Here is a 25,680-nt window from a genome sequence, read left to right as displayed (position 1 = left end):
CCTCCTTCAAATGCTTCTTGTAGATGAGCAGCACATTTGCTGATACCCAGTCATCTGGGACCTCCCTGGTTAACCAGGACTGAGGATGAATGTTGGAGAGTGGCTGGGCGAGTCCTTCCACCAGCCAGTATCCTTGGGTGAATCCTCTCCAGCCTTGTAGACTTGTGTCTGTGTGGCTCAGCTGGTCATTAACTACTTCCTCCTGGATTGCAGGCTTTTATCTCTGATCCCTGTGTCTGTCTACCACAGCCTGGGGGCCTGGTTGCCCTGAGGATAACTGGTCTTTCTGTTAAAGGCTGAGGTAAAGAGGCATTAAGTACCTCAGGCCTTTTGTTATCCTTGCTGACAATGTTCCCCCCTGCGTACAATGAAGGATGGACATTTTCCTTGACCCTCCTTTTGTTGTTCATGTTTTTCTAAAACCCCTTTTTTATTATCTTTCACAGCAGTGGCCAGACTGAGTTCTAGCTGAGCTTCCTCCTTTCTCTCTACATGACCTAACAACAGCCTTGTATTCTTCCTGAGTTGCCTACCCCTTCTTCCAAAGGTCAATAACTCTCTTTTTTACCCTGAGTTCCTCCAAGTGCTCCCTGTTTAGCCGAGGTGCTTTCAGGGCTGCTGAACACTGCACAGTTCTGATATGAAAGGAAAATAAATAATTGCTTGTGATGAAGAGTTTGACAATTAGAGTTGACAATACTGTAGATAATATTGTCTTCATAATCAAGGATTGTTTGGGAGACTTTCTGAGAGCTGATTAAGCAATCACTACAAAGGAGACCCAGGTGGGATGTCCTCAGCCGTGCCTGCATGGGAGGCTTCAGCACCTTTGCACAGAATTGCTGTCATTAGCAATGTAGCAGTCTTGGTAGATGTGTCACAAGTTCTCAGGCTTTTATGGTTTTGTTTAGTCAGGGTGCAATCTAGTCCTAACATTTTTACATTCCTCATGTATACCATGGGCTTAACACTGAGCTGTTTTCCTTATGCTATTTGGAGCTTTTCAAGCTTAAGTTTTTACCAAGGTGAAATTCCCCTGTTAAGGAACCTGAAAGAAAAAAAAGGCTTGGTAAAAAAGGATCAGCGAGTCCCAAATGCATTTCTTTAAGTCTTACACTTAAGTGTTAACATAGGAGACTGTTCAAAATAGAGGGCGATTTTAACCACTGGACCACAGTGACTCAAACGTTTACTAAGATGTATTGCAAAATGCTTTTGTTCCCTTCTCTTGCCTTATTATTATGACTGCTGAGCATGAAAAATGCAAATAACCTGGGAGAGTGGAGCAAGGGTGAAAATGATAGCTGGGCAGAAAGGATGACTGGAGAGCAGCCTTCACTGTCCTCACCTGCTAAGTTTGTTGCTGGGCCTGGGACAAATGCTGTGGGGGAGGAAGAGAGAGAAAGAGGAAGCAGCAATTGTGAATGCTTTGCAACCTCAGCAGAAAATACTGATGAGAAATGGCAAAAGCAGCTGAGGTTGTTGCTCTTCCTGGAGAAGGTGCTGGCGTTGCTGTGTGACCTCTTTTGTCCCTCAGAGGTGTGAGAGCTCAGCAGTCAGCTCAGCCCAGAGGGAATGCCTGCAGGGAAAATGAGGGACAGAATTTGTTTGGGCAAATTCAGTTAACCCAAATGAATTTAAATGATGTGCATATGCCTAATGGTAGCATAATTTGAAAAAAACATTATTTGATAAATAGATGTGCGAACAGCAAAAAATCCCGAACAGCCAAAACGTATGACAGGCTTTTCTTAAAATGTCTCAAAAACTGACCTTTTGCATGTTATAAATTTTTGAAAACTCTGAATTTCAGATGACTATATCCTGGTAGTATTTGAATTTAGGTGTAACTCGTGTGACCCTATAGTATAATTGAATTCAATGCACTCCAAATGACTTATATATAAAGTAATTAAAGTTTATTGATGAATTGCTGATGAATTGTTGACTTTAATAGCATAAGTCAGTGGCTGCATTGGCTTTTTATCTATTTATCTTGCAGCTGGAATGGGACATCCTTCTTTTGTGTTCTTTACAAGAAAGCAGGTGGTCTAACCTTAGTAATCTTAGAGCACAACCTAGAGCTATTTGAAAAAATAGATTTAAGATATGTGAAAATAATATGGGATGTTTTTAGAAAACTTTTAAGCACTATAAGATATTTTCATTTTCAGGAAATAAAATAATTTTTTTCCTTTTTTTCTTTTAATTTTTGCTTTTGCTAAATGACCTTGCAATTGGAATCAAAACAGTTGAGGGAGAATGCAAAAACTGTGCATGTTGTTCATAAGTTTTCCTTTTTAATTTTTTTTCTTCTCAAGTAAAGTGTTACATCCAACAACTCTCCTCTTTTCCTGAATAATTTTTTAAGTACCAAATAGTTTGATAGAGGCCTTATCTCTTTTTTTGTGTGTGTGAAAAAATACACTTTAAAAACTTGGGATGACTTGGCAGAACAGCTGAAATATATGAATGAAGAAGAAGGATGTTTGCCATGGTGAGAAAAGATAACTTCTAAGGGAGCATATTTTTTGAAATTGCATAGTCTTAGTTCATTATCATATACCTAATAGTGATATTTTATGGCTGGATTTTAGCGGAGATTTTAACACATGTACAAGTCTCAGATTGTCCTAAACTTGTGTTTGTGTTCATACATATCCTGCTTTTTGAAAATATATGTGTCCATCTTCTTCTGGGCAGACATTTTAGTATTTTTTCTAGAGGTTTTTGGGTGATTTGCTGGTCAGATGAAGGTTTGGAGCTAACAAGGAATGACAGGCTCACTGCACCGCCCAGGTAGGCAGCCTCAGTCCAACCTGCAGCTCCCAGCAGGCTCAGCTATGAGCTCAAACCACCAGCTCCCACAGGGCTTTATCCTATCAGGGCTTGAAAACTTCCAAGGACAGAGCCTGCACAACTTCTCTGGGTGACCCACTGTGTCCCACTGTCTTCATAGGGGAGGAGGTTTTCTTTTTATTCTGCCTGTACCTTTCCTGTTTCAACTTCTGCTTCTTGTGTCTCAGCCTTTTGCTGTGTGCCACCACTAAGAGCCACCTCCATAGTCTTGCTGATGACCTCATAGGTGGTGGAGGGCTGCTGTGAGAGGGCCCCTGAAGCTGTCCCTGCTCCAAGCTGGAGGTGTTATGGTCCCTCAGCTTCACACAGAACCAACCATCCAGCTCCAACCATCTCTTTGCTCCTTCTGAGCTTGTTTCATTGTGTCACCATCTCTCCTGTACTGGGGTGTGTGCCTCAAACTAGACACAGCATTTAGATGTGGTTCAAACCAAGCAGAGGGGTATAATCATGTCACTCAATCTCCTGGCTGTGCTTCCATCCTTATGGCCTGCTGGCCAGCTTGCAAGCCCACCACATTCCCAGTGCATCTGGAATACCCAGTTTCTGTCATTGGGTTAGTGATAAAAGTGTCCACACCAACATTTACAGTGTTGCAGGCTCTCTGGCAGGCATTTCAAGCATATACAGCCACAACAAGCAGCAGTAGCACTAACGTGACTACAGCTGCTGAGGGCTTTTTATCAAAGATGAAAGGAAAGCGGTGGCATAAGGCTGTGCAAGAAACGACTTTGAAGCACAGAGTGGGATTTAGGATTCTGTACGGATGCTGAAGTCTTTGTTTAGTATAGTGCCACAATAAAACCAGTGTCTAATGCTTAACTTTGGCAACTGTTTGTTTTCAAGATGTTTAAGCAATTTTCTGGCCACTTAAAGATGTTTTCCTTTTCTGATAGTGCTGTCCTTACAAAGGCAGCTCATATGCTTCCTGCCTGTGAAGCAGTTTATCTGGGGAGCTACAAACACTTTAGAGGAATTGATTACTAAAATTTCATAAAATTCCTCCAATGTAGGTAGTTATTGTGTACCTCCTTTAAAAGCATGGAGGTAAAGCTGTGGTAGAAGTGGGTTCAAAGTCAAGTGGTAAGTCAGTGCCAGAATCAGGCCTGGAGCCTCTGAGAACTGATTCCCTGCTCAAAGGTTTTCAGTCTCATGTTGTCTCTCAGCACTTTATTTTCAGAATCTCACACTGGGATTTAGCCAAGTGGTAAAGGCAAATATACAGCTGATTTCCTCCCCTTTGATTTTGCCAATAACCCTCCCATAAGGGTGACTTGATCTGGGGTAAAGAGAAATACAAAACTGAGGCGATGTGTATAAATCCCCACCATTCTCTCAACGCTGGAGTATTCAATGGCTGGTTAATGCTCTCTGCTTCAGATTCACTTCATTAACTGAAACAAGTTAAAATAGAAAAGAATAGAAAAGAAGCTGGAACATCTTTGCTGCTTAGAAAGAAAACTTTATGGTTGTGCTAGTCAGGATCGTGCAATCAAAAATGTTAAGTGCCGAAAGCACCTGGTTTGCCTGCAGCAGGTGCGTTTGGCAAATATGAATCATACTGGTTGACAGAGTCTCATCTCATCCCACTTGTGGTCTCTACAGCCTGTGACAGTAGTCATTCAACCAATAGGTTTGTTGTTAAGTGATATGTTTCAGCAGTTTTCCCATACCTTTGGGTACGTTCATTGGTTACTTAGATGTCTGAGTAGGCAAAGGAAAGTTCAGATGATACCTTGCTCTCCTGTCTGGTAAGAAACAAGCACTCAGAGAGCGTTTTGAATAAAAAAATACAGTATGTAATGGGATTTTATTGCAAATAAACTGCAAATTGGGGGAGTTTTTTATTTTTTTTATTTTTTCTGTGACAACTGCTGTTCAGTTCAAGGAAAAAAAACCAAATGGTATGTCTTGAATTTTTAACCAGACATGTTTTTTCTACTGTGCAATTTCTAACTCCAACGGAATCTGCTGTAGGAGCACAATGGAAAAGTAGTTTGACCTGTCTGCTTTCACCAAGTGTCACTCATCTCTGTGAGCTGGCCTCACATATGATTCCGATTTTTCTGCTTACAACAATCCTTTATTTCCTCACAGACAGCTTGTCAGAGAAACAGGAATTGGAAATTCCTAAATGTTTTTGGTTCCCCCCTGCAAGTTTTCCCGTGTCCTTGTAGCCATGTTGGCAGGAAGTTCCTTCAGAAATCCTTTTTCTACTCCAGCCTTCCATAACTACTTGTGTGGAAACCTAGTGATTTCTACACCCTGTATTTGCACAACTATGTAAATAATTTCCTTTCACTCTCTGCGTCACTTACTCTACTGCAATTTTTATTTCTGTGTTGTGTATCTACCTCAAAAGTTAGTGACGGTCTCTGACTCTTTGCCACTGCTGTGGCCATAAGAAGCTAGTAAAATTACGAGAATAATGTTTTTATGCTCTGAAATTTGCCATGAATGTTTTGACCTAATGTTCCTGGGAATTACTTAATTCTACACATATTGAATCACTATTTGCCCTGTTTCACAGAGTAATATTTCCAATTCTGTACCAAAGTTCTGAACACTGTGCTTGAATCCTCTTCCTTCTCTTCATTTTATCAGCTTCCACTGTTTGTTCCTTCCCTTTTTGTTATACATGACAGAGAAAGAGATGTGTTTTCCCTATATAAATCATCATCTAAACTATTTATGTTGAATCCCTTATCAGTAAAGGCCCACTACAAAGCATTGTTTGTATTAAAATCCATGTTTATATTAAAATCCATCTTCCTACAAGAGCTTTTTTTTTCCCCCTCACAATTCTTGACCATTCTTTTTACTCTTTTCTCTTTAGTCTTACAGATTCCTTCTATTGTTTGCTGGTGATGGCTGTGTTATGTAATATTCCACACAAAACTGCCATTGATCCAAACAAAAGCATTTCTAAATCCATCACATTATTCACTGTTCCCTTCCTCATCTGTCAAATTATTTTGTTCTGTTTTCTGACCACAGCTGAACATTAAGCATGCCCTTGAATATGTTGTACACCTCCTCTTGTAAAGTTCATTTGCAGCAACAGAGCTATTAAGTAAATTGGTTGAGTACTTTCCTCCTCAAATGTTATTAATGGAAATTTAGCTACAACGATGCATCTACTTACCTTATGTCTTGAAATGATACATTGGAGGGAAGACTTTACAGACATTGCCTTAACTATGAGTTAGAAAATGAAAAATTACTCTCTTGGTAAAGAGGGAAAAAAGAAAAGGGAAAGCAACATAAAATAAGTTTATTAATATATTTTGGAGGATATATGAGTGCTTTTCAATGCTGGTGCAAAGTAACATATGAATGCAATGTAAACATCGGTCAATGAGATGTGATGCACTGGGTTAACATGGTCCATAGTTAAAAACTAAATTGAGAGTGGAAAAGTTAAAACCAAACAAACAAACCACAACGGAAACTTTCCTTAGATTCAAGGGTGATGTGTCTCTTGGCTGGAAGTGGTTGAGGATGTGGCAGATCTCTCCTGCCTCCGCTGGCACAAGCTCTGAAGTGGATGGACTGTGAATGCATTGTGCTGGCACATCCTCCTTCCACAAAAGATTCATCTTTGTAGCAAAGTATCCTCTTCTGGATGTGCTGATGCATGTTGCTCTATGTGAACAAAGCTTTCAAGTAACTCCCTGTAGACTGACATGAGTCATCTGTTTTTTTATGTTCTTACACTTCTGCCAAGACTACTAGAAAGCCCTATAATTATAACTGACGTTTGTGGCACCAGCAAGGCCCAAATTAATTTTTTTTTATGGATGTCCTACAGGTGGCACTGTAATTTCAGTGTCATGAATAGTAAAGCATGGGGATCTCTGTATATCTCCTTTACCTGACTCTGGACCCTGGAATTTTGCTGTGACATAGAAAGAGATCTGAGAAAATGCAGGAGAATCCCTAAGCAGCAGTATCCCTCCATCTTGCTTTGAGGAAACTGGTCTGTAATATTCCAGTGAGTAAAAAAGGAAAAAATAATTTCAAAGTATGTGATGGCCTGACTTATTTTTAGCAATACCTATTGCTTTGAAGAAGGATAAAATTTAACAGAGTACATTCTCTCTCTTTATAGACTAATGTGATATGTGAAATAAGTCAAGAATAGACAGAGCAATGAAAAGTTACTTGGAAATTTGTGCTAGATATATATTCATGCTTGAAGTCCACATACCTTTGGCTAAAACTGTTGAATACATAAGGCGGAAAAGTACCCAAAAATACAAGGTCCTGAGTTTTCATTTCCTTTTTTCCACAAGCCTAGTGAATATGTAACTTACAGAGGCATCTCCCTAAAATTTTTAATATATGTTCCACTCTGTCGGTTAGTTGAAAAGGAAATGTGGTAACTAAAGATGGTTGGTTTGAAACTATTAGATCCATGTGCTTGTCTGCAGATCTTGCTGTCATCCCTGCTTGGATGGGGTTTCCTGGGACACACCTTGCAGGTGACCCAGAAAAACCAAACAGACAGCACTTCATGTTCCGTCTTTCCTTTTGTCCCAAGGGCTCCCTGGCCTTGGTGTGGCTGGGTTCAGGCTCTACCACACCTTGGGGTTCAGGAGTGAAGGCTGGGGCCCTCGGGAGACGGGGACTGGAGAGGTGCTCTGAGGAATGTGTTAGCAAGAGAGACTGTGCCGGGGCTTGGAGAGTGCCCTTTGTCACGGGGACTGCTGTATACTTTCTTCTGCCTCCCACAAGCCTCTGCTCAGGAATGTATGACAGCACAATTTGAAAACAAACTTCCATTTGGGAAACAAACTAAAAATATTAAAAACTAGCTATCTGGGAATATTTCTATTTTTTATTCACATCTCCTACCCCATTTCCACATGTCTGGGTTCTAGCTTTAACACTTCTGGTAGGCAAGGCTTTTAGCACTTGCTTTGCTGCCTGACTGGCGGTTTGTGTAGTCATGGCTTGTAAAGGAGACGTGAGTTTCCTCTTGGGCAATTTCATCATTGCAACTGATCTCTGTAAGAGTTTCCTCTCTGCTTTGCAAGGTGGATGGAGCTGACGGGATAAGCGTGGCTATTCATCAGAATTCCTTGCTGGTAAGGCTGTGGCTTATTTCTTTTTGCTTAAGTGACAAATGCTGTTATTTCTGTCTAGTCACGTCCATTTTCTTTTTCTTTTTAAAAGACAGCTTAGTTTCAGCTGATTAGAAACAATGTTTACTTGGTACAATAAAGGAAGTTCACAGGGGCAAGTAGCTACCTGATTTTAAAGGCCTGTGTAAAAGATCTCATGTTGTCCCCTCCCCCTCTCTACGTTGGTTAAAAATGCAAAAGGATCACTAAAAAGTAATGAAATAATTAGAAAAAAAATTTATTGAGTGGGGACAAGGGACAACATGTATATGAATTATTCTCTTCTGGACAAGTTTAATTCAGTTATGTTTTAAGATCCATCAAGGGACACAGTGACAATCTATTCATGACTGTTTCATGTAAAGCTGATATTTTTTAAGACAAATGTGTAATATGGAAATTGAAGCAGTTCCTTTATTGATTTTGGGTTCCTAGAGAAAAACATGCAAGTATAGTGCATTGTGTGAGGAGAATTTAGGGCACAATATGGGAGTAGATTTTATTGTGCTCTCGTGACAGCACTGAGCAGAATTATTTCTGTTTTCAACGTGAAAAGAATTTTTGAGTCCATTAATTTTAATGTTTCTCTCATACACATTAAATTGAATTAGTAAAGACATGGCTAAAATACTGTGTGAATGGGCTTACCCATAAAAAAGGACAGCTGGAATTAGAATCTCCTGTCCCTTGTGCTGAAGCAGAAAACCCAAACCCCTGTCTTTATCTCTGGATTTGAGTTTTCCTCAACAAAATGTTCCTCTGGAGAAAGTGGAGATTAGCATCTAGTTTAATTATTCACTTACCTACTTACTTTCAACAAGTTCTTTTTGAAGTGTAGGGTTCAGTAGTATTAATTTGGTTTCTTGGAAGGTCTATTATCCCTGTGCAGGACTTGCAATTCAGTTTGGCAGGGATTTACCATCATGCCAGTTATGCCAATGTTCAATGGATTGAGACAATTCAAAAAGGAGAGAGAAATTGTTTTGTGACTTCTTATGGAATGTACCTTCCCCTGTGGTGAAACTTTCTAGATGCAAAGAAAGGAGATTCCCACAGTGCCCCTCTCTTGGTGTTGGCTCTGGTGGCAGAGCCGCACACAGTGTGACCAGGTGTAAGTCCTGTGGCATGTGGAGGTCGTGTGCCTCAGGTCAGGCATGCTGAAGCTGTCTGCTTTCAAATGCTGTATCACCTTCAGCTTGCCCAGCACTCTGCCTTGCTGCTGCCCCTTTTCCATCACAGGGTGGTGGAAAGCTCTGTTTCACTTTAAAAATGGCAAGAGCTATTAATGCCAGGTTGCTAATGTTCGAGTGAATTTTGGGTTCTAGCTGTTTGCTAGATGTTTGCTGTTTGTCCCCATGCATCCTGAGAGACCTGATTTCTTGCAGGGCTGTCTAGCTGCCAAAACACAACATTTGCTTCTCACCTCTTTGAGTGTATTTCCTTGTAGGTGCTCAGCACGGCAGGCTCCCCACCTGCCCTGTGCAGTCCCTGCAAGGTGATGGGGGAAGGCATCAAGCCAATACAGGCTGAAGGGCTTCCTCATCTTTTAAGATGTTCTGTTTTATTCTTGTTGATTCCAGATGTTTCCCCTTGCCCCACAAATCCATCCCTTCCACCCTCCCCCGTGGTCTCTCTAGAGTAATAATGCCTTGGTTGTGGGTTAGTGGGACAAGGTCTGCTGTGGATAAAGACACAGCTGCAGGGCACTGTGCAGACAGCAGTATTGTGCACTCGCTTGATTAAATGGCATGGATTTGCAGCCTGCTGCTCACCAGCCTGTCATGGGGAGATCCTAGGAGATTCTCAGTTGCTGTTGGATCATGTGGTAGGAGCAGAAACCAAGGAAAGGGCTGTCACTGAATAACATGCTGAACAGTTTCACTCTTTTGTGCACAGAACTCTCTTCAAGGAGTCACTCAACCCCTGTTAGCTCAGGAGTGCTGTTTACAGGCCAGTGTAGCTAGTACTGGTTTCATGTCTGGAGAAGGTGTCCTCCCTGATGCCTCACTTAATGCTGATAAAATCTGAGTGTTGCAGAATCACTAGACAGGGAGATGGGCACAGAGGTAATGTTGCATGTGAAACTATTTCTATTACCCCTTTCTGCATCTCAGTTCCTTCTTGCCCGAGGGAGAGCCACATTTTTTTCTCTTAAGAATTTCTCTGGAAAGCAGTATATGCAGAGACACAGCTCATCAAAGCGTGTGTGCTGCGTTTATGCCTTAGCGACATGCGTTTCTAAAAATATTTCCCTTTTGCAGCCTCCTCTACTCTTTAATTGCTCACTTCTCTTTCCTATCATCAAGTTACAGTCTGGCTGTCCTCCAGTGTCTGTTTCTTTTGCTTTTGCTATGGGGCATCTCTGGCATAAATCTTGTGAATAGTCTGCGTCTGTCCTCCTCCAGCTCTATCCCCTGCCTCTGGCTTAGCTGAGTCATACTTTCTCTGTGCTTATGCTTTCAGTTGTCCCCATATTCTTGTGTCCTTTCCCTCCAAACAGCTCTTGTGGGTTGCTTCTAGGGGGGAAGAAAAAAAAATCTACATAATGACATGGCCTTGACTCACAAAAGACTACTTCTTTAACTGCTTCTTCTGCAGATATGGCTTCCTCATCATCTTCCTTTGACTTCTCTATCTCGCTTTTCTCCAAAACCTCCTCTAGTCTTTCTCTCTTTCTCAGCAAGCATGTTCTTATTTCTTCTATGGACTACAATCAGCAAACAAAACCCTGTCCACTCTGCCTTCATTTTATCCTGGCATTTACCTTCAATTTCATCTGAAAATCTCTTCTTAAAACCTTCCATCTGTGATTCTACCTGCCAATGGTTCTCCATCTGTTTTCTGAAAACATGTGCAAAATGTCTTTCAGAAGGTCCCGGTACACCTCAACATGCTGTTTATGATCTAATAAATGGTACTGTACTCTGATCCATTCCTCTGCACATTTTACCCAAATGATTTTATTCACAAACATCCTCCTATGAAGGACAGATTTAATCCTAAACACAGAATTTTCTCTTCCCTTTTTTTTTTTTTCCTTTTTCTTTTTCTTTTTTCTTTTTTTTTTTTTTTGTCTTTTTTAAACCAAATGTAGAGCGTGGCCCATTTTTCTGGTATGTCATGGCTCAGCCTCTAGTTGAATCCAGCCAGCATGATCAATTTCTACCTTTCCTAAGTCATACTTGCTCATTACTGACAATGAGATCATACTGATAATCCTATCACAGTCTAAGCACTTTCTTTAGTTCTTTATCCTTATTTCCAAGCTATTGGTTAAATTTCACATAAACTTTCAAATTACTTCACTCTCCATACACAGAAATATACTGTTATCCAAGTGTCACTATCTATTGTCACTTTTACTGACATCTCCTATTGTCTGGCCTTGACAAAAGTAATTTCATCAACTCATATCAGTTCAGAAACTCACTGCAAGGATAGTTTTCCTACTCTCGTTCCTTGATTAATCTCCTATCTTATTTATTTATACTTCTGAGCAGCATTAAACATACTGAGCCTGAACTCTCATTTTGAACTCCCTGGGATCCTTCACTCCCTGGGATCCCTCTCTTAGTTTTACAAGCGTCAGAATGTATTCTATCTCATCATTTTTCAAAGCCCTGGTGCTAACACAAACCTCCAACAATGCCTGTCCTCAGGCTTACTGAGACCCAAAATATTGTCCTGCTGTTATCTTGGAGTGTCTGATTCCTGCCTACATCCTCTTGCTGTATCTTGCACTTGTCTTTTCTCCCCTGTTCCTACAGTACACATGGTCCATTGTAATGGAAACAAGCATACTGCAATCCCTGTTGCTAATACTTCAGAGAAGTTTCTTCAAAAAATATTTTGTGTGGTAATGCTGTGAATCACTTTACATATTCCCCTGCTTTGTTACATTGTGTAGCTCTTTGTTATCCTTGTTCCCTTTTGCAAGGTCTCAAGAGAGCTCATGCTCTTATTTTCTGGTGCATCCAAGTCTACCAGGTTCTTCTAGGAGCAGCTTCTGGGTACAAGCACCATCAAAATACCGTACCAGCTGAGTCATATTAATTGTGTTTATTTTCTCTTAATCTAAAGCAAAAACAACTACCAGGCAATTCAGTTTGCTTTAAAGCTCTCTCGTAGTTAATGTGTCTCAGCTAATACACAGTAATTTGCTTATTGTCTGAGCTTTCTGCAGCTCCTTAATAGAGTCTTTAAATGATTTGAGTGAATCTCACAAAGTGCAAGGAGAAAGGAGATGATATGAAATCATCAAATTTTCTCAGAAAGCAACAGAGTGAAGATGTTTGTATTTAGTAAGATGCAGCATTTCCCAAATTGGTTGTTTAACATCTCTACAGATAAGAGCACAATAGGGAATTTTGGGAGGGAAGGGAAGAGAGCTTCAATGGAGAACCAGAAAGTATCACTATTTTTTATTTATTTACTAGGAATTTAGTGCACTGGATTTTTTTTCTTTTTCAGTCATGGTTTTTGTATTGTGTCTCTGCCTGCGGTCTTGTGGGTTTTGCCCAAGTGCTACCAGCACACTTAAAGCAATGCTGAGATGAAGATTGAATCTGTATTCTAAATTGCCATGGAGTACACACCATTGCAGGGGTAAGCAAGACCCTCCTGCAGTTTTCTGTGTTCTGGATGTGCTGTCTGTGCCTGGCATACACTTCGTTTCCAAATGAAGTGCAAATGAAATGCAAAGATGCATTGTGAAAATGAAATCCTAGAAACAATTTAACTCTAGTCTTGGGTTCCTAAACCCACAGAAAAATCTTGGTCTTGTACTGGTTAATTGCTGAGTCCATAGGGCTTTTTCTCCACTTCAGTGACTTCTGATCAGATAGACTTTCAGGTGGAGGTTGTGCTCTGGTCTGTCTCCTGGTGATAACCTTGGCACAGTGTCAGAGACAGCTGCTCAGCATCTGGAGACATGTCGCTCCTACTTTTGGGCCATAATATAACTTTATGCTATGTCAGATGATATTCTGTTTGGGTTCTATACTGCTGCCAGGATGTGCAAGGACAGTGGGTGCTCAGTCAGAGTCCATAGCTTTCCTCTGCTGCTGCTTCCTCTGCTTTCACTTTTCAGGACGTGACAAAGTAGGATCATATTGATTGCACATGCAACACATAATGAAATGTGCTGAAGCTTGGACTGACATCCAGTTTGAACAGCTGTTCAGCCTTCTGACCTGACTCTGTGGAGTTTTAGCCTTGGCTACCTTGAATTCAACATTTTCAGCATACTTTCATCCTATCCCTGTGGTCAGATCTTCTTTTCCTGCTAAGAACTGGGGCTTAAACTCTGGAGTGGCAGACATTTAATAAAAAAACAACACAAGCATGTTGAAAGTGAGTCCTCTGAAGTGGTTTGGAATAGCTTGAATTTTTTTTCATCCTCATTGATCTCAATACATCACAGACTGATGGTCAAAAGTCTGTCCAATTTATGTGAAATAGGTTTCTTATGCCAACCTCCTTATGAATTTGGATGAATTTTATATTAGTACTTAATTGTATATAAGTTATAAAATTAAATTTAAGGACTGTAATATAATTTGAAAAATAAACATTTTCAATCACAACATGCTTAACTTTAGAAATTATATTGTTATTGGTATGAATTATATATTATAAATTGCTCTGCTGTTATGGGAAATGCCAAATGTGGGGTTGTTTTTCGTCAAGTGTTTACCTCTCATTTATTAATTTTAATACCATATTGGGTTCTGTTGCCAATGAGAGGAAAAACTGAAGTAACAAGTTGAAAGAATTTATTTAAAGATGATCACAGAAATAAGAATAACTATTAAGGCTTCAATTACTGTGAGATATACAAATAGGTAATAATAATAATTTTTTATTTTCTTGATTATTATTTTTTATGACTGAGAAGTCAAGAATTTATGTTGATTATTTGTTTTTCTATTATAAAGCTTCAAAATACATGTGTAAGAATTATGAAAAAATGGAGGTGCTCTATATTGAAAAACACTCTTTTATATATAAAAGAACATAAAGAGCTGGGAACATTTTAGGAGAAAAACAGAGAAGAGAGGAAGCCTCTCTTTAGAAGAGAAATAAGACACACAAATTAACTTTGTGTAGAATGTTGTGAGAACCATAGGATGGTGGAATATAAGTACAAAAATTTGGTAAAACACAGCTTGTGACATAAAAGGAAATCCAGATGATCTGGGAAAACCTTGAAATTGTTCCTGTGAAAGAAAAAGTTCAGTTTTTATTTCTATGTAAGTAATTTTAACATATGTGTTTCTCCTTTAGAAAAAGGCTCACTGCTTTCATTTCATATTTTACTACAGTGAGGGAAACACTGCAGAAAAGGAGTACACAGAAGTGTTCATTTCTGTAAGATTCAAGAAGCAAGTGCCTGATGTAGTCAGATCTTCATTTGCAGGAACATCAAATAGTTATCTCTATTGATTTATTTCTTTGTGCAGATGTTCTGGCAAAGGCTATGGTATTTAAGAAATAAGAATCAGTAAATAAATCCCAAATGCCTACAGGCTCTGAAGGCTGAAGAAAAGTACTGCAGGAATCATTTGCATGCAGACATCATTTGCAACCAGTCATAGGGGGTTTTTTAAATTTTATTGCCACTCTCAGGGCCAGCCAGCTTGTTATGATACCCACCTTAGACAAGACCCCCTTTTCACGCTGGTGAGGGTCTGTATTGTAGCAGATGTCACTTACTGTGATCTTTTTGTGTGGTGAAGGGGCTTTTTTCTCTTGCTTATTGCAAATGTAAGTCAAAGTAAATATGGCTGGTAGCAACTGAAGAAAAGAATCAATCTGTTTAAAAGAAACACAAATCTACTGCCAAAGCAGTCCAGAAGCAGGCAAGCTACTTGATAATTAAACTGGATTTCTGGGCAAAATGTTTCTAAGAGTCCCTTCTCATCATTGACATTTCATCCTAGAGATGATTTTTTCTGCCTCTCAGCAGTCCATATCTGGTCTAACTCAGACACACTGAGAACAGCATTTGGCTCCCAGTTGCCTGCCCACCTCACTGGCCTGCCTGTCTTAGACCTTGGAGAAATTCTGTGTTATATATTAACACATGGATGTTGAACTGAGGAATAGGTTCTGGCTAAATTTCTCTGGAGAAGTTGTAGTGTCAGCAGTCCAGTTTATTCCATTCTCTTGTTCCTGGGGAAATGCCTTTTGGCCATGGGAAAAAAGAGGCCACTTGCTAATCTGTATGGCTCAGCAGATGACATTGTGAGCAGAAGGAGTTCCACCCTCCTCTGGTGAAACTTGCCAGGGCAGTTTATCCTTGCTATGCCTCTCCCCACTGGGATTGCCCTATTGCAGAGGTGATGTTTGAGTGCAGCACATGTATTTGCTGAGCTCTGATGTGTGGGAGGAAGATAAACTCTTCATTGCTCCTGGTCTTTTAATGAAGAGCCAGACAGGATTCTCGAGACTTCAGTTTCTTAAGAATGTGGAGTGGAGTTCTTTGATAGAAGAAGCAGCAAGTCCCCCAGATGTTTCTTACCTATTTCATCCTCATAATCATCAACATAATGATTCTGCTCTATTTTTTAAAAATCTGTTCTCTTGAGATTTCCCTGGAAGTGTGAATGCTGGCCTTTTGTATAGTGTATAGTGTGTATATATATATAATAACAATATAGTGTTATTGATACAATGAATGTTCCCTTAGTGGAAGAGAGAAGACTTACATCTAAGCTTCAGAGGGTGCAAATAGTAACAATTTTTGCTGGCCTGTTGTTCTCAAATGCAGGAGTTGAAAGCATGCTCCTGCAATTTTTACCTTCCATTGGATGCATAAACCTCCTGCAATGCTATGACAGCAAAGGTTATTAAGAACTGCCTTCCAGTGAGGATATCTCAGGGTCTTCTCACTGTAATAATCCAAATTTGCAATAGAGCAGCAGTTCTGTGCCCCTGTGCTGGGGTGAATCATGTCCTTGTTGTCTCTTTATGCACTGGACCTTGCAGTGCTCCCTCAAAACTGTCTTTGCTCAACAACTGATCTGAAAAAATAGAGGAGGGAATGATGGTTCTCTCTCCTCATCTGTATCTTTTCACAAGGGACTTGCTTCAAGATAAACCCCTTAGACTGTTGTCTCAGGTGGGTCTATAGGCTTTTTACTTTTTTTCCCCCTTCCTCCCATCTGTGTTTCGTCTTCTGGACTAGCAAAAACCTGTGCATCTTTGGAAGAGAGCAGAACATCAGGGAAGTGCTTCTTTATCCCTGGAGTGTTTCCTTACCCCTTCAGCACACTAACTCTTCATCCATTAAGCTTCATCCAGCTTAACTTTGCCTGCTTTCATTGCCTGCCACAGCAAAACCAAAAAGCCAGCTAGGAGGCAATAGGAATTGAAGCACTGCATTCAATGTTTCTGCAAACTCTTCCTTGGCCTTCAGGCATTGCAGCACTAGGAGTCAGTTCAACACTACAAGGAATTTGGGGCAGATGCACTTCATTAATCATGCCATTTTGCTTCCTCATTTTAGTCTGTGAGGCCATAGAGGCAGCTGGAGCATGTCTTCCTTTTGTTGAACCTCCTCTTTCTTTCCAGCCCCTCTCCTCCTGAAGGCAGAGAGCACTGACTCCTGCAACTGCTTGCTCAGAGCTGTCAGCACATATAACCTGCTGCCCTTGGGCTTCCCAGCTGGGCTGACAGGACCTGGCCATGATCCAAGCAGGGCGATGTCTCCAGACCCTTTCTGTCTCCAACACAGGAGCAGTGAACTTTGTTCCAGTTTTTCCTGGCCTTCTCCCAAACAGAGTCAGAAGCCATCTTTTTGAATTGCTTTCACATGAGGGGATTGAGTAATTCCAAATGCATTTGAAAACAATGATATAACCAATTGTTTTATAAAATATAAATGTATTAGATATGAAAAATGCAGTTTCTTGCTGCTAAGCCTGTGAAAAGAGCCCCTTGGTCTTTTCAAAGTGTAATGCTTATTCAAGAGGTTAAAGTTATCTATTGTGGCCAAAGCTAAAGATATACTCTGACAATTATGTCTTATGACTATATTTTCATAGACTTGCTCTTTCTGATGCCAATGATGAATCTGTAGTTTCATCTGCAATTGGAAACATGAAGTCATGGGGACTAAGGTGTGTGGAGCAACCTTATCCAGGATGGGATGGGTCCATGAACTTTTGTGAAAATTACCTTAGTGTCTATTTGTCATTGCCCTGAGGCAAAGTATCACCTTAATATCCATCTTCCCTGGTGAGCCTGTATGTGAGAGAGAATCTGCAGGCCAAGAAACTCCTTGTACAAGTTAGACAGTCAATTTAGATAGCTGATTAACCAGTTAAGTACCTGACTAGAGCTGACTAAATAGTGGTTAATGGTAAGGTTCTGTCAGATTAAATTGATCTCTGGTAAGCCCAAGGACAATTAAGAGCTTGTGATCACTGTGATAATTTTCCCTCTGCATTGTTGCAAGAACCCCAGTTAGAGGTAATGTGATAATTTAGGACTATTATGTAAGGCTGTCTCCTTGCCACAGGACAGTGCTTCAAGCGCCGCTGTAAATTGGGGCAATGCTATTCCTAATGTCTGGTGAAATATGTGATTAAGTAATCATTGATTTTTGGGGGGAAAACTTTTGTAGCACTCTCACTAGTTTCATATCACCTGTCAATTCATTGCCCGTTGAAGTGCAGATTGTTGCAGGCAGCCAAATGAACAGAAAACAAGCACAGGGGTTAAAACTGCTGACCAGTGTGAGAAATGTAAACAGAGCTTAGAGCTTATTTTCCAGGTTGTCTACAGCCCTGGCTTGCTGCTTGGTAAGATATAATTATTTTTTTTGAGTAGTCTGTGTCAATGCCACCTGAACAGGAGCTTTAGCTATGCACATTTTGGGTGCTTCTGTGACACAAATAGTCTGAGTCATGTTGCATATATCAAATATTTTGCTCAGAAGCGGGAAGGCATATGTCCACTCTAGATGTCATCTGAAAGATGCCTGGAAGGCATGTCTGGCAGGCTTACGCCATGATCATTGCAGATTGACATACTCACTGTAGCTTGTAATTGGCAAGAGACAGCATAGGGCCTTGTGGATTTTGATTTTCCCAAGAGGAATATTACTAATGAATTAAGATTGATTTTTGCAATTAGAGTAATTGGAACCACAGAGTTATCTTTTTTTTCCCCTTTTTTCCACCCTTTCAAACTACGTTTGATCTTTATGGAGATATTTCTATATATTTTAGGAGAGATGATGAGTCAAATAAACTACCTCTATCTATTCTTGCAAGACATTTCTGATAAGTCACCTGTCACATTTCCACGTTTGTTGCATTAGTTTATTGCTCACATTTGTTTATTACTCTTCTTGAAAAAGCAAGGATGAAGTGAGACTAATAAAAATATCCAAACCGATTTTTATAGTTCAGTTGTTAAATCAAAATAAATAAAAAAAAGCCCTTTAGAACTTGATTTAGAAATCCTTTAACTGAAACCACATTTGACATTGTATTCAATTCAGACTGAAATGAAGTCAGGTGGTTCAGAGAACTCCTGGAAAAGCTAAAGAAATATAGATATGGTTTATCTATGCTGATAATGTAAATCCATCCCCTTTGCTTTTATTGAGTGCATCCATTGCAGTTTAGCCTCCAGAAAATGAGAGATTCAAGTTGGGTTTACTGTTTCTGAAGCCATCTGAAGTGGGAGAGGGTTTACCATGATTAATTTTCTCTCTTTGATTTATTCCACATTTCAGTTTTAGCAAAATGAGCATCCATTACAGCAGACTGCAATCCTGTTGCACGTCTTCCACCTTAATCTGTAGGCTGGAGGGTTTTCCTCTCCTTCTGTTCCTGGAATTTATCTTGTTATAAGTGGAGAGTGTTAGTAAGAGGGTTAGAATCCCACACTCACCTTTTGGGGTGACACTCCTCTTCAAGTTCAGTGTCCACCTAAGCCAGGACAAGGGTACACACAGGTCTTCAGGCTGTAACATAGCACTGTGAGTGCTGTGAAATGGGCTGAGTCTTCTGCTGCAGCTGCTCCAGCTAGGAGTCAGGACACCTTGCTGATGATGTGAACTGAAGGGTTGTCTCTTACTAACCTCTCACTGACTTGCAAAGCTCTTGAGCTCAGGTGTGGCTTTTATGGGAAGCTCTTCTGTTGGCCAAGCTGCCAGCCCTGAGCACACCCTGGGCTGCCATGGTGTGACCACTACCACCTCACAGAGGGACAAGTGAGGGCATTGCCCATCATGAGATCCCAGCTGCAGCCTGTGTGAAGGGCTGATCGAGGGGCAGGGGGCTGTGGCTCCCAGAGACAGCCCCTGAAGAGTCATGCTGAGCCATCCACTAAGGTGGATATTGATGGGCTCTATTTGAGTGGCCACATTTATCCAGCTCCTTCTCCTAATTCACCTGACTGTTTGGAAAGGATAGATAGTTTTCCCACAGTGCACCTGTACAAAATTGAAAATAAACACTTATTTCTCTCTGCTGCAGAGATAAGCAGGTTATGCCCTTCCGAAATGTTAGCTTTGAAACAGTTGAGTACACTTGAGTGGACATAAAAATCCTAATGCCTTTTCACAGAGTAACTAATCTCATTCAGGTGGGGCTTTCTTAGGAGAAACAAACTCAGGTTAAGTGTCTAAGAGTTATTTCTGCACTGACTGTGTGATTTTTTTTAAGTATCTTTCATTACACAGGGAACAATAAATTATATTCTGTAACTAGAATGGGAGAGAAGTCAATGCTGCCTTTGAACACTGGGTGCTGGCTCAAAACTGCTTATCCAGTTTCTGGAAACTAAACAAATGTTTGAGTTAAAGTCACTGAGAAGGGTTAGCTGAACCATTTCAGCACCTTTGGCACAAAGCATACAGGAGGAAACATTGCCTTGCCAGTTAACTAATGCTTCTCCTCTTGCTTCTGATACTGTGTCTGATTCAAAGCTGTGCAGTTCCTCCCCAAACCCAAGGCACACATGAAATTAAGAAATGACAGGAAAAGGGCCACGTCACAATAATTACTGTGATATGGTCTGTTATCCCCTTTCTTTCTTGCTCTGTGTTTGAGGCTTAATGTTAATTTACTTGTATAACTCAAGGTGTTTCCTCTGCTTGTTTGTACTAGCTATGATTTCTAAACATCCTTGAAATTATTGGCCATAACATCTCTCCTCATCATGATATTACTTCAACTTGAGCTACTTATAGAAAGTGCTTCTTTCTACTTTTGAACAGAAACGGCTGCGAGCCAGAAAAATATATATTTGTTTGCCTTTCTATTTTTGGTTTGAAATTGCTGGAAGCCAGTAGGTGGGTTTTTATTTTCTCTCTTAAGACTTTATTTTCAAACTAAGACAAATATTATGTATGAGGAGTGGCACACATCTTAAATAACTGGTTCTAGTAACAGGAAAATGTTCTTGTTAGAAATTCTTCTGAAGTGTGGCTCTATTTCTGGAAATCCTTTCTTGCTTGCTTCAGCTGAGTTTTGTATCCTCTCCCATTTTCCTCCATGATTCTTTCACATGCACAAGGGTGAGTTTTACAGGAACTTTGCTGGCACCAAAACATTGGTATGCTTTCATTCATCTTGTACACTGCACCGATTCATCATCTGCCCATTCTACCAACCAAAGGAAAAACCATGCAGGGAGCTGACAGGTGCTTGAGTTAACCAAATTAAATCACCTCATCTGCCACCTGAATGGATACCTACAACCTGGTGTGTCTTTGGAAAATAGAATCCAGAGTTTGCTCTTGCACTGCACAGATTTTGGTCTCCAGAAAGGAAAATTTCAATCCATTATAAAATGAGGAGTCTCATCCCATTCAGGAGAACCAGAAGGTTACTTAATTTTTATTCCCGGAAAATGCTGGGAATTACTTTAACAAAGCAGGAATCCAAATCCTATAGATTTCATTCAGACTAAAGACCAAAATTAACAAAAAAATCCACTCTAAATTTTATTTATTTATTCTCTCTCTTGCCTTTCCTCTTAAAACCCCCAACACCTCCAATTCCACCCATCTTCAAAACCTATCACAATCAAGTAAAAATGGTCACACCCATGAGCTTTGTTCTGTTTATTCCATAGAAATAAGCTTGGGTAGTTTTGAGTTAATGCTACTTACTGCTTATTGATTTCTAAATCAATAAAATCAGTTCACATAGCATGGGATTGTCTTTGGAAAATTTTTTTTTAGGGTTTGGAAGAAGTCAGAGGGTGGAGTTAGAAGGACAAAATGTTTTAAATAATTTTTACTCTACTGCCAAGATTTATGTTGTGTGAAAATATAATACAGAGCTTAAGTACACAAAATTTTCTCTTTTCACAGCTTTTCCTCTGAGCTTTGAAACCATTCATGGAAGCTGATGGCAATATTCTTGTAAGTATAATTGAAGTTATGCTAGTGTTATTGATCATCTGAAGAGGTTATATGTTGGGATTATGTCCTTGTAGTCACAAAGACCATGAGCAGCATAAAAGAATAGCACATGTGAACAGCATCAGTATCCAAACAAGATCTTTCTTAGAGCCAGCCCAAGCAGAGGGGTTGCCCCAGTTCTGCTGTAAGCAAAAATGAAATCTACTGCACATGCCTGATGCTAGGGGTGCCCTCACTTCCGTGTTCTACCCCTCCATGGATGAGATAATTGTAACCTAAGATACATAAGCTTAGCAAAGGATTTTCTTAGCCACACAGCCTAACCCTTGGGAAGCTTAAAGAAAATACAGCTCTGTAGAATATAACTGTTGATCATAGCTGCCTTTGGTGCCTTCTCAGACTTAAGCATTGTGAGTTGTGAATTTCATGAAACATGGAGCGGGCTGTTTAGTATTAGCCCAATGCCCCTGTTTTTCCACATAGACTTTTAAAAAATTTCCCCTGAAACAGCCTCATATACCTATTTCACCCCATTTTTATTCCTGGGGAGGTTTGCAGGCTGCCCCTGACCGAGGGCTCTTGGAGCCTTTGATGCAGCTCCCTCTGACTAGGAAGGGTCAAGAATCCTTTAACTGGTGCTTGGGAGGGACCTGCCCTGAGGGCAGCCAACAGAGACATCAGTTCGTGCAGCAGGGTGTGAAGAAGGAGTGAACTAAGGGGCCTCCACTGAAGCTGTGGGGCTGTAACAGTCTTAGACATGGTGGTAACAGGGCAGTTTCCCCAGAAGGTGAAGAAACAGCTGTCCCTGCTAGGGCAGAGGCTTCCACACAGAGTGGCTGCAGCCCTCCAAGTCCCAGATTTCAGGGGGTGTCAGCAGCCTCTCCCTGAGGCCAAGGGAGCTGTCCCTCAGCCCTGCAGGCCCTCTTGGAGGAGCCGTGCTGGCAAGTGGAGGAGGTTCGGGAGGAACATGCAAACTGTGCAGCTTCAGAGGAAGTGGAAGGGAGAGAGACAGGGTCCTCTCTGAGACACAGCAGCGTGAAGACTGTCAGCCCCCTCCTGCAATGGAAAAGCGGGCAGTGCCTATGCCTGCTAGCAGAGTAAGAAAATATTCTGGAGAACTGGAAAGATGGAAGTTGATGACTTCTTTTATCAAGAGGAAGCTCCCAACTCATCTAAGAACAAATTGACTGCCCTCATAATTGAGGAGGAGCCAGATGTGTCCCCTAGCAAAGGACGTGGCTCGCTTAGCTGTAAACCATGTGGGTCTAGCAGGAAGAAATGGTAAGACCCTGCAGTGGGTGACTCCCTGCTGCGAGGGACAAAGGATCCATCTGTAGGCCTGACCAACCATCTAGACATGCTTGCTGCCTGGGAGGGGGCAAGGTCCAGGATGTTGTGCAGAGACTGCCAAAGCCTGTCCAGCCCTCTGACTTCTATCCCCTGTTGTTGCTTTATTTGAGCGCAAATGATACTGCTGGGGGAAACCAGTATATGCTGCGGGCTGTGGAGCTAAAAAGTAGCTTTGCAGAGAGGGACCTGGAAATATTGATGGACATCATGGGCCAACAATGTGCCCATACTGCAAAGAAGATAAATGGTATCTTTGGCTACATTAGACAAAGTATTGCCAGCAGGTCAAGGGAAGTCATAATTTATGCAGTGCTGCTGAGGGCACCCCTGGAATGACATCTCAATATAAGAGACACATGATACACTGAAGAGGCCAAATGAAGGGCCAGAAGAATTATTAAGGGATTATTCCTCATATCTAAGATATGAGGAAAAATTAAGTGAACTGGAACTGTTTGGCTAGGACAACAGGCTCAGGGGGCTCTTATCCATGTGCATAAATAGCTGAAGGGAGGATGCAGAGATGAGAACATGATTTAATGGCCAACATGGTGGTGGTGTTAAGATGATGGTTGGACTTGATGATTTTAAACATCTTTTCCATCCTTAATGATTTTATCATTCTTTTCAGTGGTGCCCAATGGCAGGACTAGAAGTAATGGACACAAACTAAAACACAGGAGGTTCCCTCTGAACATCAGGAAATGTTTTTTTACTGTGAGGATGACTGGGCACTGTCACAGGTTGGCCAGAGAGTGTGGGGTGTCTCCACACTTGGTGAAATGCAAAAGTCACCTGGAAACGGTCCTGGAAAACCAGTTGTAGGTGAGGAGTGGACTTAGATGACCTCCTGAAATCCCTTCAGTCTTAATTGTACGGTGATTCTGAGGAAAAATAGGACATCTAAAGTGACAGAAGCTTCTGCTGAAGTTGTCACTTCTCTCAAATGTTTTTGCTCATTGCTGGAGCCTGCCTGGCACAGAAGCAGCTATGAACAATGCACAGTTGAACAGGTTCCTTTGCAACTCACTCATGGTGTGTTTGCCAAGTGGAGGAGTAATAGATAGCAAGTTTGAAGTCTGTGCTGTTCTGCAGGATCACTAGCCCATCCTGTTCAGTCCTTAGCAAACTAAAGCCTACAAAATATAATTAATATAATAATATAGTTAATATAATCAATATAATTGAAACCTACTCTCTATTACCAGTCTTGCACAGAAGTGTATGTTTTGCAGTTATCCCAGAGCTTTCTGAGAACTATTGCTCTCAAATTTCCCTTGGTAAGAAGAAATAGAAATACATCTGATGTTCTTGGTTTGTTTTTCAGTTGAACCTGTGATAATGAAATAAATCACTTCCCCGTAGGAACTCGAAAATTATAGAAAAATATCCACCATTGTTAAAAGCAAAATCACAACATTTGGTTTAGTTTCAAATTGTTCCAGTGGCTATGTCTGCTAGTTATAGTACATTCACTTCTGAAACTGCTATTATACCCCTGATTTTATTGGTAACAACCGTGCCTTGCACAGTTTTCTCTTTGTTCTGCACTGGTATGAATCTCTAGAACAGTGAAACTTATAAGTATCTCTTAATCGATGTTCACCTAGGTCTGCTGATATAAAAGATTATTGACTTTTTTATAAAAGAACTTTCAGTGAAGTAAACTTTAATTTAGTTCTTGAAAAAAGTTTTGCCACTGGAGACTTGCTAATATGTTGTATTCTCATGGAAAATTGAATCCAAAGTGTGCTGGTGATGCATTTTATGAATTTTGTGGTAGATTCATTTAAATATAGGTTTTCTATTGGTTTGAGATGAAAACAGTTTTACTGAAAATTGTTTATTTCATAAAGTATCTATCTTACTCCAAACACTGTGCTTTGGAGAAAGAGGTTGTTTTTATTTGTTTATAGATCAACAAAATTTGAGAATGCAATTTTGTGAATCATGCTGGATTTTATTGCTGCAGTTGGGGATAAGAGCTTTCTCTTGTGTGGAGCAGAACACATATTTTTTTATAGGATGAAGCTGGGTTTCTGAACAGCACTAAAACACAACCAGAAGTTGCAGAGTTCCAAGCTTAGTGCTAATTTGTTGAAAATTTACCTCAATTTTCAGGAATACTTGGAAAGATAATGAGAAATGTATCTTAATTCAAAAAATTTCATTCCGCAGCTATTTTGTTAGAGATTTACCACTGATTTTATCCAGGCAAACTAAATACAGTTCTGGCTGGAGAAACTGCTCTGAATTCCACCATTAACTTCCCAACTCCTCCCACAATATATGAAGAGGGTTGGTTCATTACCCCTATCGACTTGCAGCAGGATACCATCATTGCCACAGAATAATAGACATTAATTTGTAAATTCTTTTAGCTAGCTCAGACTCGTACTAGGTGATCAGCTTTTGCCTCAGTCTGATATAAAGTGGGACCCAACTGATGACTTACATAATGTGGGTATTAACTCCTTGACAGATGAGCAGCAGACCATGTTGTTTTTCTTTAGATTATCAACAAGGTTAGTGGAAAGATTGCTTCCTCCTCAGTTGTGTAGAGAGAACCACATCCTGTCTCAGTATCACTCTTCTTTTTGTATGACTTTATATTAGTTACAGATGAAATGACCCCAATATAGTGCCACGGCAGAGATGTGATGCTGCTTTACTGCATAGTTTTTGGGTCAGGAGACCTGATTCATATTTGTTTTTCTTAATATCATTTTGGATAGCTCTGAAGGAAAGTAATTAGTTTGTGTGACCCATTGATTCCCTGAGGCCATTTATTATTTCTGTGTGTCCTAAATAGGGCATAAGTTTCTTTGGAATGAAGACATGAAGGGTGGCCTATAAAGGATGGGGAAATAGCAGAGTCCTTAATAGAGCTGATGTGTTTTCTTATTGCTTTTCTTTTGTGTGTTGTCATGGAGAATAGTCAGAGAGAGCGAGGCAGTG

General features: G+C 40.4%; 1 protein-coding gene across 2 annotated transcripts in view; it reads left to right on the top strand.

Annotated features, from left to right (window-relative positions):
• The window catches only part of IPCEF1 (interaction protein for cytohesin exchange factors 1), a 78,642-nt gene that overhangs the window by 15,750 nt on the left and 37,212 nt on the right, over nucleotides 1–25,680 (top strand). For both annotated transcript variants that reach the window (XM_058834531.1, XM_058834530.1), the window contains exon 2: nucleotides 21,322–21,372. In XM_058834531.1, coding sequence (XP_058690514.1) covers nucleotides 21,349–21,372 — 24 coding nt within the window. In that variant the 5' untranslated portion in view covers nucleotides 21,322–21,348. The remainder of the gene's footprint in view (nucleotides 1–21,321; nucleotides 21,373–25,680) is intronic.

Source organism: Poecile atricapillus, chromosome 3 (genome assembly GCF_030490865.1).
Source record: "Poecile atricapillus isolate bPoeAtr1 chromosome 3, bPoeAtr1.hap1, whole genome shotgun sequence".
Lineage (NCBI taxonomy): Eukaryota > Metazoa > Chordata > Aves > Passeriformes > Paridae > Poecile > Poecile atricapillus.
This window is presented reverse-complemented; position numbering and strand designations above follow the sequence as displayed.